This window comes from Fukomys damarensis, unplaced genomic scaffold (genome assembly GCF_012274545.1).
Source record: "Fukomys damarensis isolate Sample0158 unplaced genomic scaffold, DMR_v1.0_HiC HiC_scaffold_17, whole genome shotgun sequence".
In the NCBI taxonomy this organism is placed as follows: Eukaryota; Metazoa; Chordata; class Mammalia; order Rodentia; family Bathyergidae; genus Fukomys; species Fukomys damarensis.
Window position 1 is genome coordinate 53982867 of NW_022900929.1, and position 15491 is coordinate 53998357.

The following is a 15491-nucleotide window of genomic DNA, read 5'->3' on the forward strand; positions in this document are numbered from 1 at the left end:
TTTAATTATATACTGGGGCTGACCTGAACAATCTAAACTAGATTGTAGAGCTCAAAAGTGAGAAAAACTGACAAGAGTATTTGTCTGGCAGTGGTAGTGAAGAGGCGACTGGCTGGTGGTGATCAAATCAAAAATTGTTTCAAGTAGCATTAACTCTTCTAAACCTACTTATATCAGCTTTCTGAAGACTCACTAGAAAGGAAGTAAAATCTGAAATAGGGAAGTGGCTATTTCAGAAACTTGAAAGATATTAAGGGGATTATCACCTAGCAGAAGATAGGTGGTAATCTCCCCTAAACATCTGCTGAACCAATACACTTGCAATCAGGACTGATGTGAATTGTGATGGGTATGAATCTAATTATCACCTAACAAAAATGTAGTTACTAAAATTCTTCTAACTCACGAAATGCACATGGATGCTAAAATGAAACTGAAATTATCTGATTCATATAAATCCCTTTCATTTAGGATTACAGACTATCAAATTGAGTTTTCAACATAACTGTAGACTGAAATCAAGGAAATGTTACATTATCTACAGCATACTAGACACCATTCCCAGACAATGCAAACCTTTGAAAACTTTCACCACTTACCCTTTTGTATCTCTCTCTCTCTCTCGCTTTAGTACTGGCTAGGACTTTAGTAGTGTTTAGTTATACGGTGATGATAGGTTCAGGCCGTCCTTTCTCATGCCAACCTCAGAAGGGAAATTCTGACCATCTTTTTTTTAACCATCTGTTTTCCATAGGATATTTTTAAAGAAAGGTACTGTGTATCATCAGGCTAACAAAGTTTCTATTCCTAGCTTACTACATGTACTGTTGTAAATGGATACTGAACTTAAGTTTATTAGTCATCAAAATTAGTCTGTCAATATGGTGAACTATACTGATGGCAAAGAGACTTCTGGTTTTGACCAAATGTTTCGTAACTCTCATCACGACTGTGAAAACTTACCCAACAATTTGGTATGGGGAATTTGTTTCTTGGAAATTATGCAGTTTTCTCTGCAGCTGCATACTAATGTATCTGGGATATATACGCATAATTTAATATATAAACTGGAAATTTAATTCATTTTAAAATATTTCTGTTGTAGGTATCACCATTTTCTCTGTTGGTGTGGCTTGGGCACCTCTGGATGACCTGAAAGATATGGCCTCTAAACCAAAGGAGTCACATGCATTCTTCACAAGAGAGTTCACAGGATTAGAACCAATTGTCTCTGATATCATTAGAGGCATTTGTAGAGATTTCTTAGAATCCCAACAATAATGGCGGTATTTTGATAACAACAAAAAAGTGCAAGGAGATCTAATGTATGAATTGTATTCTTATGATACTGAAATACTACAGCATACTAGGAACAGATACAGTACACATGTTAAAAGCTATTTAAGTATATAAGCATTCATTTAAAGTTATTACCTTCTAATTACAACTTAGACTTTTAAGACTTTTGACTAAGGCTTCATAGTCATGGCCCTTAGAAACTCAGGAAAGAGGAAGAGGAGATATCATGGATTTAAAAAGTTGATATACCTATAAAATGTAGATATGCAAGTACCATAGTTCAATAAAAGAATCTGATACTTAGACGGAAAGCAACATTCTTTCTCTATCATCCTATTGACTATATAAAGAAAAAGAGCAAGGTTTAAGTATCAATATTGTGACCCAAATGAATGTTTTCTTAAAACCAATCAACAATAATCATCAATGTTACTTTATACACTAAAAAACTATAATTGTGGGCTATAAAGGAAATGAGTACCAACTTGTGTATTTTCATAATCTACAAATGAAAATATATAAAAGATAGGATTGCCAGGTATTTTTCTATTTATATCCTTAATTTTGTATGTGTATAGATCAGCTTGTACTCTAAAAATAGTTATCCAGGGACTGAGGAGATAGTAAGGATTTTGAAGATTCAAAAAGGAGCAGTATAGAAAAAAATATTGTAGTTTGAAGAACAATAAAATTGTTAGTGATGTACTGTGCGCTTTACTTTTATTATTCCATGACTCTCTGTAGGATATGATAAAACTTCTGTACTCGTGATATAGACCAGTCTGAATTGCTTTTTTAAAATCATACACTACTACTAAATACCTTTTCCTTTATTTACCGAATGCGTTTTGAGGCATTACATGTAGGCACTACCAGACTAAGCACTGTAATATGCTCTTGAGTAACTGCTTCAGGAGAAATGTTTTGTAGCTAGTGTTATTTTTCCTTAAGCATGTTCGTGATGTTTATGTCTAAGTAGAACACCAAAACTCCCTTAATACAGATTACCTTAGAGGGCCTCTTCCCCCACCACAGAGGGGCTCTCACCACATCTTGTCTTTGTCCCTCTCCTTATCCCTCACTTCAAGCAGATACTGCTTGTAACTGAAACTTTACAACCAAATAATGACCTGAAGAAAGTACAATGGACCTTCAAGTTACAACTGGACATACGAACAACTTCAGTTACAACTGGAATTTTAGTTGTAACTTATACAGTCTTTAGTTATGACCCAAACGCTGGCTCCTTGTGCTTCCAGATGGTCTAATAGATTTAACCCGTGAAGAGTTCTGGAAGAAACATTACAACATCCTTTCCAGTGTAGGGTTAAGAAATCTTCGGCCAGTGTCTAAGGACACTGAGATCTGCATGTATACACAAGATAGTCAAGGCTGTGTAGAGCATGAGCCTTCAATTGACCAACTTGAGTTACAAGCCCCTGTGAACAAATTGAGTTTGTAAGTCAACAGTCCTCTGTATTAACTAGTTGGAATAAAACTCCAGTAAATCTTTTCAGTCTAACAATTATACAGCCCATGCAAAGGGAATAAAAGCCCATGTACGGGAAGAGTCAACTTTGACAGTACATTAAAAAATTTGATCAAATGGCAAAGACACTAACTTCCCTTCTCCCCATTAATAAAAAGCTACAAATATGATTGAGAATGTTAAGAGAAAAACGGGTGTTTTCCCTCCAAGTGCATAACCTCATTCTCAACCAGGAGTACCAAATTATATCTCTATCTCTATATTGATCTTTATTAGTATCTAATCCGACTAGGATCTTGCTATATAGTCCAGGCTGGTCTCCAAATGCAGTAGTCTTCTTGCCTCTGCCTCCCGAGTGCTGGAATGACAGGAGTTAAATATTAATCTTTAATAAAATCTTGATGCTTCCAAGTTATTGGTTCTTTTAAATACATTTTCCCCCCTTTAATTCCATAAAAGACAAAATTCTGGGCAATCTGAAGCTAGTACTTTTACTTTCACAGCAGCAAGAAAAGTCAAAACTTCAAGTTACTGTAAAACTAGACAAAAAAAATTTTAATGGACAATTTAACTGTATAACATACATGCCTGAATTTCAAATATACCAGCTCATTTACAATTTTAATATATTAAATGTGATGCTACTTTTCAGTAAGTAACAGTTTGATATTAAGAAAAACAACATGAAGTCTGGTATGGTAGCACATACCTATAATCCCAGTACTCAGGAAGCAGAGGCAGGAGGTTTGAGGAGTTCAAGGCCAGGCTTGGCTACAAAGTGAGTTCATTCCAGCCTAAACTACATAGTGAGACCCTGTCTTTAAAAAAATATACTAAATACCTAAACCAAAGTAAGTAAGGGAACTATGTTCATACTAATTTTTACTCACTACAGTTCCAACACATTCCAAAAGAGATGAATACTTTTGCATGCAATGACAACCGCTATTACAGTGATGTGATGGGGTGGAATAGGTGCCAGAAACAATACTAGATTTTGAAGCAGGGGGTGGGGGTATGTCCCTTTAATTTGTTCATTAGCAGAGTGTTCAGGAAACAACCAAAGATTTTTCTTAAAAAGTTTTGAAAAGTCTTAGTGTTTCATCAGTGATTACTAGACCTGCCATGTGTCTCAATGAATACACAATATCATCTAATTTTTGCAGTAGGAATTCAAATAGAATTTGAAAGTTTTCTAGTGTCCCCTCTGCAACTGCTTTCAAAGGAAAAGGATATCGCCTGTGGAAGGAAAAAGTTTTAAGATCTTAATAGTTAACCTTATGTATGTCATTTTTAACTAATGAATAATGCAATTTATTCTTTGCTAAACTTTTTCATGGAAATAGGTACGGCTAGATAGGTCAACACCATCGACTGAAATTCAGATCTAATAAAGTAATAATGGCTAAGCAAGTTATTAAAACTGCATCTTTAAATTACTCTGAATGGAAGAACATTTTATAATTTTTAAAAACTTGCCAAATGGGGTGAAACACTTCAAAAAGATGTTTTTAAGACTGTTACTATTCTAATCTTACTAGAATACCAATAAGCAGTATAACGTACAATTGAAAAAACAGCATAAGCCAGGGATATAGCTCAGTGGTTCCACTGCCTGCTGCCTTGCAAGCACAAGGTCCTGAGTTCGATCCCTGGTACCAAACAAAAACAAAAACAGCGTAAAAATGAAGGACTCACTAAGAAATAATCTCCTTGCCCTAGTTTAATTATAGAGAATATTGCACTTTATTATTTAACATAAAATGATGTGGCCAACAGTAACATACAGGTACACAATTTAATATTTATTATATGCATTTTATATACATTATTTTTCAACAGGTGTACTTTTGTGTTGTGGTACAATTTGCTGATTCGTAGTTTGTAAAACAAAAACTTACAAAACTCATCAAAACTCGCAAACTGATCAGAAAAGTTTTTTGGAAGACTAGAAAAAATACTTTATTGTCTTAACCATGCATTACACAAACAAAATCTTTACACCAAAAAATTAAGCACATCTAAAAAAATAAAACAGGGAAAACTAGTCCAAACACAGCAGATTCTGTATCCTGATTCAACTATTTTTGTACCCTATTTGTAATGTAAATAAAATTTTATTCCAAATATTTTTAAACAAGATAATTTTGTTTGGAATCATGGCAAACCAAGGTAAGTATTTTAGGGGAAAACACCTTGGATTTGTGACTTAAACTATAAAATATTCCATTTTTAGTCTATTTTAGACTATTCCAAGAATCCCAAAATAGATATACAGGTTTCTTTAGCACATTAATAAAAGGATATAAAGACCAACAAAAAGTGAAATAAATAATAGGTCATTAGCAAGATGGGTAATCCTTGATAAATAAACTTGTAAATACAGTAAGATGTACAAAATATCACATAGTGATAGGATGCCAAGATTAGTTTTTTTTAAAGAGTTCATTTGGAGTACTAAACCCCACTGTTTCATTTTAATACACTTATTAGTCCTTGGTTCATGAAGACATTTATGTGATGATGAAGGTGATTTAGCATCTTTATGAAGGACTTAACTGAGCTGTATTAAGCAAAAAAAAAAAAAACACCAAAAAACGTTATGGGCATCTGGTCAGTGAGAACTCTGTTTTAGGGTTGTATAATGCAGAAAAACTTCAATCTTGAGCACTGTTGTGACAGGCGAAATATAAAAAAGACTTATAAAAACTAGAATTTTATCCAAACATTTTGTGCAACTAATGCTAAAATATTTTAAGTTAAATTTTCCTTTTTTTTTTTTAAAGCAAAATAAGTTTAAAGGGGAATCTGTGGCATTCAACTGATAAACATAAGATCGTTAAGAGATGAAAATAAGCTACTCTTGGAGCTCACTTCCCCCCACAAGAGCACCACATTCCTAACCCTAAGGCAGCACACAGAGTCCAAAAAAAAAAAGGAAAAAAAGTCTTCGTAAGATCAGACTCTACATTGGTTTAAATACATCTTTAAAAAATCAAATATATGCTCAGTTCATATCCAGTATAAATACTGGAGTCCTTTTTCTTTTTGTCCCACAAAGTACAGTAATTACAGTTAAGTCAATGCGCCTAACATTAAGATGTGATTTCCACTAATTTATGCCTGCCCCAAATGCCTTCACCAGGCAGATCACATGTAGTGTCATATCCAGTAATCTTTTTGATGGCAGTGATGCAGACCCTCCTTTTTTCCACGCAAATCTTTCATCATGATGAGAGTTTCTATTGATTCACACAAACACTTTGGCAAGGGCATCAGCTCCTGCACTGGCAATATATGCTTTTGATGGATGGAAAGCAACATCATAAATTGATTCGTCCAATTTCTTTCTATGAGCTGTTATTTCTTGTACACATGTCTTGCTGTCTAAATTCCATAATCTAATTGAACAGTCATGGCCTGTAAAAAGACAAATGAAGCTTGTTACAGAGGAATAATACTTTTAGAAAGTTTATGGGAGCTGGGATGGTGCTCAGTGGTGCTCTGCCTGCCTGGCAAGCGCAAGGTTCTGAGTTTGATTCCCAGTACCAAAAAAGAAAGAGTTTTACAGGTGGTTCAAAGATCAGACTTACTTCCAGACATCAAATAGATTCCATTAGGATCTACCGCTAGACTTGTAACAGCATCCAAATGAGCTACCATAGAATGGATCATTTTACCTGTAAAACATAACAGAGAGGATAAAGCAAAACTAGTAAAGTAAGAGACACACCAATGCAACATCAAGCAAAAAGAATTACTTTAGCAATACCGTTTTGGTAAAAATACCTAACAATATAAAGTTTACCATGTTAACCATTCAAAAATGTACAATTCAGTGGCTGTTAGAACATTCACAATGTGCAACTATTATTACCATCTGATTCAGAACACTTTTGTCACTGAAAAAGGAAACTATACCCATTAAGTAATCACTCCCCGTTTGTCCCTGTTTCCAAGCCCTGGTAGTACCAATCTGCTCTTTCCAGAGATAGGCCTATTTTAGATGCTCCATGAGAACGGACTAATATAGTATGTGGTTTTTTGTGTTTGGCTTCTTTCACTAAGTATGTTTTCAAGGTGCTTCTACCATACAAGTATTTTGAAGAGAATTTTAATTCTAATGCAGAACTTTTCCATGTACTCTTAGAAAAGACATCTGTGTGTCATGTATGTGATAGTATGTGAGAAACAATGGAAAACATGATAGGGCCTCAAAGGTTTAAGACATATAAGCTAAAATTAAAACTAACATCTTAGTAAAAGACCTTATGATAATTTTATAGATTTGAGTTAATGATAAACAAATTATCAGAAAATACATACCTAAAGCTTCTAGGATAGAATTTATTTATCCTATAAAAATGTCAACTATTTTATATATTCAAAAGAAGAAAGGGGAAGAAAAGACAGGAATATATCACAGAAATTACTTTAGATTTTGCCTAGATATTAACAAAATCACTGTGCTGAAAAATATCTTTTTTTTTTTGTTTGTTTGTTTTTTTTGAGACAGGGTCTCACTATGTAGTTAAGACTGACCTGGAACTCACTATGTAGCTCAGGCTGCTCTCGAACTCACAGTCATCCTCCTGCCTCAGCCTCCCAAATTCTGGGATTACAGGCGTGTGCCACCACACCCGGCTTAAAAAATGTCATTTAATGAATACTTTAATTGAAGTCTGGCAAGCAGATGGGATTCCAATAGCAAGTCAAATTTAAAAACAAGGTGGGATACAGAGTTGGGCTGCAACAGACTGGGGCAAGGGCATTTCTCATTGGCAATATATGCTTTTGGTGGACAGAAATCAACATAATAAATTGATTCACCAGGTTGGGGAAGGTGGCAAATGTATGCGACAGCAGCACACAGGCTGAGGCAGGAGGATCGCCATGAGTTCAAGTGAGGCTATATACTAAGATCCCATCCCAATAAACTAAACCAAACCAAACCAAAAGAGATTCACTAAAGAAGGTAATAAAATAGCAAATACTGATACTTCTAACATTTACTTTCATTCAGGAAAAAGTTTATTATTTCAATTCATTGGAACCTCCTAAGGAAAGACAGGAATCCTCTAAAATCTGAATTACAGGGCCAGGGACTTAGCTCAGTGGTTCCACTGCCTGCCTCACAAGCGTAAGGTCCCGAGATTGAAGCCCAGAACCAAAATAAGTAAATAAACAAATGAATAATAAATCCGAGGGCTGGGGATGTAGCTCAGTGGTTCCACCACCTGTCTCATAAACGCAAGGACCTGCGTTCAATTCCCAGTACCAAAACAAATAAATAAACGAATGAATGAATGAATAAATCTGAATTACAATTGTCTGCCATGTCTCTGGGCCTTTATAACCTTTTACACTGGGGTCACAAATAAATCCTCCTTTTGTTACTTGCCATGAAGCTGTACTGTTGACCAGAATGCAAAATTCACAATTCTGAAAACTTTATTCCAGTTATAAAAGGTCTTCTCAATTTCTGGCAATACTAAACGGTTATTAGTTAAAGATAATATTAATGAAGTCTCATCACTTGAAATCACAGTTGCTTCTCATTAATGGTAAAATTAATGAATAGAGGACAGAAAAATCATTTAATACAGTATCTTGAACTTACTAGTCCTAATCCCAGCACATGAGATGACTGGCCTCCAGGACAATAACGTCAAAATATTAGGAGTTAAACTAGAATCACTAGCTTCATTTAAAACGTCCTATTTATGATGTTAACTCCTAAGTCACTGACCTAGTTCTGACTTCTCTCCTGAGGATGATCCTGTTTCTCCTAAATTTGCCATGTCTTAAAGCAAAGACTTCTTTCACTTAGCACTAAATCTATCCATCTCAGAGAATGCCAAATCTAACTCCAGCCCTCCTGCCTGTGCACTGGCTAATCCCCAATATGGTTATCTTAAGTCAATTCAGAACCTATCCTCTTTCACATTGTCACAAAGTAGAGTAATCCTATCAGATGAACCATATAAAGAGATGCACAATGCTGGTAACCCTGGATGCTGGCTCCTACTGGTGACCACATGAAATTCAGTCTTCTTACCAGTAACCCAATGTGTATGTGGAGTGGCAAGATCAGTTTAAAAAGGTGAGAGGAGTTCAAGTTTTTCATTGCTGGGACCCTGTTGCTATCTTCATTCACACCACAGGCAAGTTACCAGGCTAGTTAACAGAAAGAATTCTAGATTTAGAAGAAAATTTGTCTTCTTGTATTTGTCACAACACAGAATTTTTGACTGTTTCTTGATTTCTGTTAGCAAAACGTCTCTAAAGACTTATTTTGCTTTTTTTAATACAACTACTAAAATTCTGTAAATTTTAAGTTTCTGTAAAATATTGTAAATTTTCATTAATCAAGGATCTTTTTACAAACACAAAGGAAATTACCTATTGAAACAAAGGAGAACATTTAATAAAATGATTCAAAGAACTGATATAAGGAATCAAACTGGGAACATGTACAGGAATGTGAATTTTATTTCCTGTGCAATATGAAAACCTAAGAATATTCACTGTGTTCCCAATTTGTTCTACTGGGTTAAAAGGAATCTGTCCATGAAAATGTTATTTGCAAAAATCTTATGTAAGACTGAAGAAGACTGAAACTTACTGCCACATAATTTCCAAAGAAAAACCTATAATTCTAGTTTGCTGACTGGTATGATAACTTGTTCTATAATAATGTTCCAATTAACATTTAAGTTTCTTATTTGAAAATCCTTCAATACCCTGTTTTAAGTTTCTTCTCAAAGTAGGCTACAGCTGTTAAACCTCTTCTGAGAGAGCAAGCAATATTTCATATAGCATTCTACATGAATAAAAGACGAAAAAGGGTTTCTTAAACAATACACAGGGAGAGCCAGGCACAGTGGCACACGGCTATAAAGCCAGCTACTAGTGAGGCTGAGTTCAAGTCCAACCTGGGTAATTAAGCAAGACGCTGTCAAAAAATAAAAAGACCTGGGGATATAGTTCTGTGCTGGAGTGCTTGCCTAGCATGCATGAGGGCTTGGGTTCTGTCCCCAGTACTGCTAAACAAAACAAAACTCACAAATACATACACAAAAGTATGGCAAAATTAAAATTTGATTTGACATCAATACAACTGATAAGTAAATTTCCTTAGAAAAGGAGGTAAGAGTATAGCAGATAATAAATGGCACCCATTATATCATTTGACTAATAAAGTTTTATAAACATATCTAAAATGTCAAATCCAAGAAAGAGATGTCTTCTTATGTATTAATTCATAACAGAATATGAAGAAAACATTTTCAAAAATGGAAGGATTTATAATTAACTAAAATGATATGAAGAAATAGGTAGGCAAGGAATATATTTACATATATTTAAAGATAAAGCTTAATATACATTTTAAGTGTGCTACCCTAAATAAAGAAAAAATGTGAGTAAACATAGTTTAAGGCAAAGGGTACAGCTCAGTAGTAGAGTGCATGCCTAAAACACATAAAGCTCTAGGTTTGATTCCCAGTACTGCAGAAGAAGAAAAAAGTTTAACATGGCCCACAAGTCAACATATCTTATATAAAAGGTGAGAATTTTTAATAACCTCAAACTTACAGTACTATTAAAAGGACAAGGACAACTTACCCGTTTTATTGTCAAAAAATTTGATGTGTCTATCTTCGTGAGCAGTTATTGTAACAGGAAGTGTGGGATGACTTACTACTCTGTTAATGTGGTTAGTGGATTGTAAACCTGAAGAATAAAGGAAGATAATACTCTTCAAACTTTCAAATAGAAGCTGGATAATGGCCTTTTTAGCTTTACCAAAATGAGACTTCACATCAATCATTCTACAAATATATAAGATCTCTCAGATACTAAACTTGAACACATATTTTAACTATGTAGGGGAAAAAGAGAATAAGGTTGAAGAGACATTAAAGACACTGAATATATTTGGTTTGAGGGTATACCATGGAACCATGTAAATATTTTACATAATTGTGAAATAACTTAAACACATATTAAAAATCAAAAGCAAAATTAAGTAAACTCAACTATCTATCCAACTAGTGGTATAGTTAGTGTAACTACAAAGACATGAACTATTCCACATGATATTAAAGCATAGTAATAACACTGTACATCCGTAGTAGACTACACTCTAAGTACAATCTAATACCAAGAGCCAAACTATTTATTGGTGGTGTGAGTATTACTACTGAGACAACTATGTGTGTACTAGGAGATAATCTAAACAAGAGATGACAGAGATGATTAATTTTGCTGAGAATCAAGATAAATGTAAGTTTAAACTGAAAGTATTTTACTTTTTAAAGAAATGTGTATTTCCTACCTCCGGTCCACTGAAAAATACTAAAACAATGAACTCAGAAACCATGCAGTCCCTGAGTAAAAGACAAATAGTCTAGTAGCCAGACTGAAGTTTTCTAAATGCATTTTCTGTCCACTTCCCAACCCAACTCTTTGAGAAATGGATGACCAAAGATCTTAGGTACAAAATAAATAATAAACCTGGAATATTTTATCATTTTCAGAAAGCAAGCAAGCTACTGACTACTATGATCATATCAAGATGACCTGGCCAAAATGAGGTCATCTGAACAGCATTTAATAATTGCAATGAAGTGAGTTCGAGGCCAGCCTGGGCTACATAGTGAGTTCCAGGTCAGTCTCAATTACATAATGAGACCCTGTCTCAAAAAAGCCAAAATAAGCCAAAAAAAAAAAAAAAAATGCAATGAACTGAAAGACATCAAATAATTTATATCTATGAGATATTATGATAGCAAAAACAGTACCATTTCATTATTTTGAAAACTTGTATATAGGACATAAACAGCTATCTTGCTTTTCCATAACAAACACTAACCTCCACAGTAACCAAATTACTGATGAAAGAACTTTTTATATAAATAGTGTAGCTAATAAATGGATAAGAAATAATAGAATCATAACATTATTTTTAAACAGTTCATGAATGAACAGACCCAGGTAATGATCAAGACTGAAAACCACAAAGATACCTCTGACAAAATTCACAAATTATCTTTGAAGTATTCTTGCCAAAACATTTAAAAATTTTGAAAAGTAAAAGAAAAATACTGAGCCCACTATGGTAGTGCATGCCTGTAATCCTAGCACTGCGGAGGCTGAGGTAGGAGAATCACCATAAATTCATGGTCAGTCTGGACTATATCGTGAGTTCAAAGCCAGCCTAAACTATGCAGCAAGACCCTATATTTAAAAAGAAAAACAAAAACAAAGGCCGGATTTAGTTCAGTGGTTTCTCCACCTGCCTCACAAGTGCAAGGTCTTGAGTTGGATCCCAGGTACCTGCCCCCCACCAAAACACAACAAAAGTTGAAGCTGAATTTGAATAAGCCTGAGTCTGTAACCAATTTATAGGAAATAAAATGGACAGAGGAGCTTATTAAATGATACACATGGATGCAAACCTGGACATCCAGTCTGTGTGAAACTTGATAAACCAGTTAAATTCTTCAATTAAAAAAAAGGAAAATGAGAGATGTAGAGGTAACCTATAGATGAAAAGTGATCTAAAGATGTATCAACCAATCACAATGCATGGATCTTCCTCTTTAAGTAAACTACAGAACATGTATCACATACTGTAATTATAGCCATTTACAGATATTAAAGCTGGATAAAGTATATAATAGTTTTTTCTACTTTCACATATATTTACATAAAGTTCAAAATTATTCCTGTACTTTTACTTTCACATTACTCCTTCTTCTTTCCTTATATACCCATAAGCATAATTTGTGGAAATAGTAAAAATAAGTGTAACAGAAAATACAATGAAACTGTTTTGCTGAAGTCACAAAGTCAAAATATAAAAACAGACTAAAAGATTACCTTCTTTCATATAAGCATTCTGTCTAAGGTTTCAAAGAAAGTCATAAAGACTTACCTGAATCTACCTGTGATGAAAGCATCACTAATGACTGTGATGTTTCTAAATCATAAATTACTGCACTACCAGTGTTGAAAGAGGTCACCATATGGGCTGGATCACAGCCTATAAAGTCAACTGATGTAGGTATTCCATGCTCTGAAAGAGGCCCAAAAAGATACAGTGTTAAAATAGTAATTTTTAAATTTCCACTTTTTTAATAAGAAAAAGGAATTCAATTTTTCTTGAGATAATATTAATCATTAAAAAAGCAGCTGTTAGGATAGTAAAGAAGCAACTTAATCATTTAAGTTTTTATTTATAAGATTCTATTTAACAAAAAACATAACTAAAAAATAGATACTTGCAAAACTTATTTGTTCTCTTACACACTTTCTTTCAAGGTAGAAAAGTGTTCTGAATTGAGACTATTGACTCACTTGCCAATTTTCTTAGGAAACATGAAAAACTGGCATTCTGACATCACCATCTTGGGAGACTGGTCACCTGTCAAATCCATAAACATTGCGAAGTGGCTATACAAGTCAAATTCTCCAATCTACAAAAATGAAGCTTGGATTCTGGAATCCACACTGATGCAAAAGTATCCTCAAGTGGCCTAAGCAGCAATTTCTCCCTTTAGCATATTGAGTTCAACTAGCTAGATCAATTGATGTACAATTAGGTAAAATCTGGAGTCCAGCAATTAATTATCCAGATACAGCAAAAAATAAATATCTAAATGAATTTTTACCTCTAAAGACTGGGTAACTAAAAAGTTAGTAGAACCACTAACATAGCAAAAATACACAGGTCCAGGGATTTAGCTCAGAGACACTGTGCCTGCCTCATAAGCACAAAGTCCCAAAAGTTTGGTCACCGGTACCAAAAAAATAAAAATAAAAAGACAAGACACTAAAATATTTTAAAGCAAATTTAAATACAAATAAAATATCTAATTTTTTTTAAAGTATAAAATTCAGAAAGCAAGACCACTAAAACTACATCCATACCCATACAAATGTCTTCAAAATGTAAAGTGGTTAGTTACCTTTAAGAAGAAAGGTTTGAAATCATGAAAGTAACCCTTTCTAGTTCTGGTTAAGGGTTTATTTGAATGATTATGGGTGGACTCCCCAAGCTCCATGCTCAAGGTAATGGCTTACAGGTATGCTTAAAACTGATCGGATGGATTGTTTGTTTTTGTCTCTATGAGTGGAACCATTTGTTTACAGTTAAATATATTACTTTTTTTTTTCTTTTTTTTTGGTACAGGGGATCAAACTTGGGTCTTTGCACTTGCAAGGCAGGCGGTGGCACCACTGAGCTAAATACCCAGGCCTTTTAAAAAATTCTTTTTGCAGTGTGCAGAGAATCAATCCCAGGATCTCCTGCATTCTAAGTAAGCATTCTCCTGCTTGCTTAAGTGAAACATGATCTTCAGGCCAAAAAGCACTGAGCTATAGCATATATATGCAAAGCACATCAAACATAAATAAATCAAGTGCTTTGTCCTTTTGGCCTTTTGATTTTTTAAAATTAGCTTTTCTCATAAGACAAATTTTACTTACCTCTGTCTCCATTGTAAGTGCAAATACACGGCAATTTTTCTTGTGGATTCCATAACCTAATAGTGCCATCTGCTGAACAAGACAGTAACTGATTTTTTATGCCACTATAGGCAAGACCCCAGACTGCATCTGAATGAGTAACTAAAGTGCCAGCTAGAACATTTGGCTCTGGAAAGAAACAAAAAGAAAATTAGCTAAAAGAATTTTGGTCTAAAGATAATTTACAGTCAGTCATACATGGCGGTGCATGTTCATAATTCCAGCACTCAGGAGGCTGAAGCAGGAGGACTGCCACAAGTTCAAGGCCAGCCTGGGTTACATAGTGAGTTCAAGGCCAGGCCTGAACTACATAGTGAAACCCTGTCTCAAAAAACCAAAAGGGGGTGGGGATAATTTACCACACAGTTCGGTGTAAAGAACACATATAAAAATCAGAAGATAAACCAAAGTATACACAGTGACTATTTCTTCTTAAGAGGTGGAGTTATGGGTTATTTTTACAACTTCTCCCCACCTCAACGGTAACAGTCTTCTGTATTTTCACAATATTCTATAAAGAACATATACTTTTAAAAAGAGATTGGTTTTTTGTGTTTTTTTTGTTTTTTGTTTTTTGTTTTGAGACAGGGTCTTGCTATGCAGCCCAGGCTGGTCTCAAACTCTCAGCAATCCTCCTTCCTCAGTCTTGCGAGTGCTGGGATTACAGGGATTACAGATTCCTGGCTTGGAATACAATTTATATATGCAAGTCACTCATTTAAAGTGTACATCAACACTTTTTTGATGTAAGAGTTGCACAACCATCATCACCATTCTAGGATACTCTTATTACTCATTAACCACTTTCCCCCAATTCCTCCTCCCCAACTTTCTGCAGCTCTGAGCAGCTACTATTCTGCTCATTCTCCAAAGTTGTCTATTCTAAATACTGTACATAAATGGAATCATAAAACATGACTTTTTGTGACTTGCATGTTTCACAGAGTATGTTTTCAAGGTTCATTCATAGACCAGTACTTCCCTTTTTATTCCCAAATAATATTCCACTGTGTAGGCATTACCATAAATTATTCATTGATCAACTAATGGATATAGGTGAAAAACACTAAGCATCATATCTGACAATCCTGTTTTTGTAATAAACTCCTCCCATTTTCCATAAATATTTATCATTACTTCTCCAACCCTGTAATTACCTACTTTCCTTAAG

The 15491-nt window shown here is 34.4% G+C and overlaps 2 protein-coding genes across 6 annotated transcripts in view; one reads left to right on the forward strand and one right to left on the reverse strand.

The window, feature by feature from the left end:
* The window catches only part of Coch (cochlin), a 14872-nt gene extending 11754 nt beyond the window's left edge, over positions 1–3118 (forward strand). Inside the window, exon 11 of the mRNA XM_010633553.3 lies at positions 1106–3118. Coding sequence (XP_010631855.1) covers positions 1106–1281 — 176 coding nt within the window. The 3' untranslated portion in view covers positions 1282–3118. The remainder of the gene's footprint in view (positions 1–1105) is intronic.
* Positions 3119–4506: 1388 nt separating this feature from the next.
* The window catches only part of Strn3 (striatin 3), a 71221-nt gene continuing 60236 nt past the window's right edge, over positions 4507–15491 (reverse strand). For 2 of the 5 annotated variants that reach the window (XM_010633554.3, XM_019208873.2), the window contains 5 exons: positions 14282–14449; positions 12729–12869; positions 10415–10522; positions 6382–6468; positions 4507–6208 (listed from right to left, as the gene is read on the reverse strand). In XM_010633554.3, the coding sequence (XP_010631856.1) occupies positions 6039–6208; positions 6382–6468; positions 10415–10522; positions 12729–12869; positions 14282–14449 (674 nt within the window). In that variant the 3' untranslated portion in view covers positions 4507–6038. Of the gene's footprint in view, positions 6209–6381; positions 6469–8064; positions 8966–10414; positions 10523–12728; positions 12870–14281; positions 14450–15491 lie in introns of those variants that run through there. The other 3 variants (XM_010633555.3, XM_010633557.3, XM_010633556.3) reach the window with 3 other exon arrangements.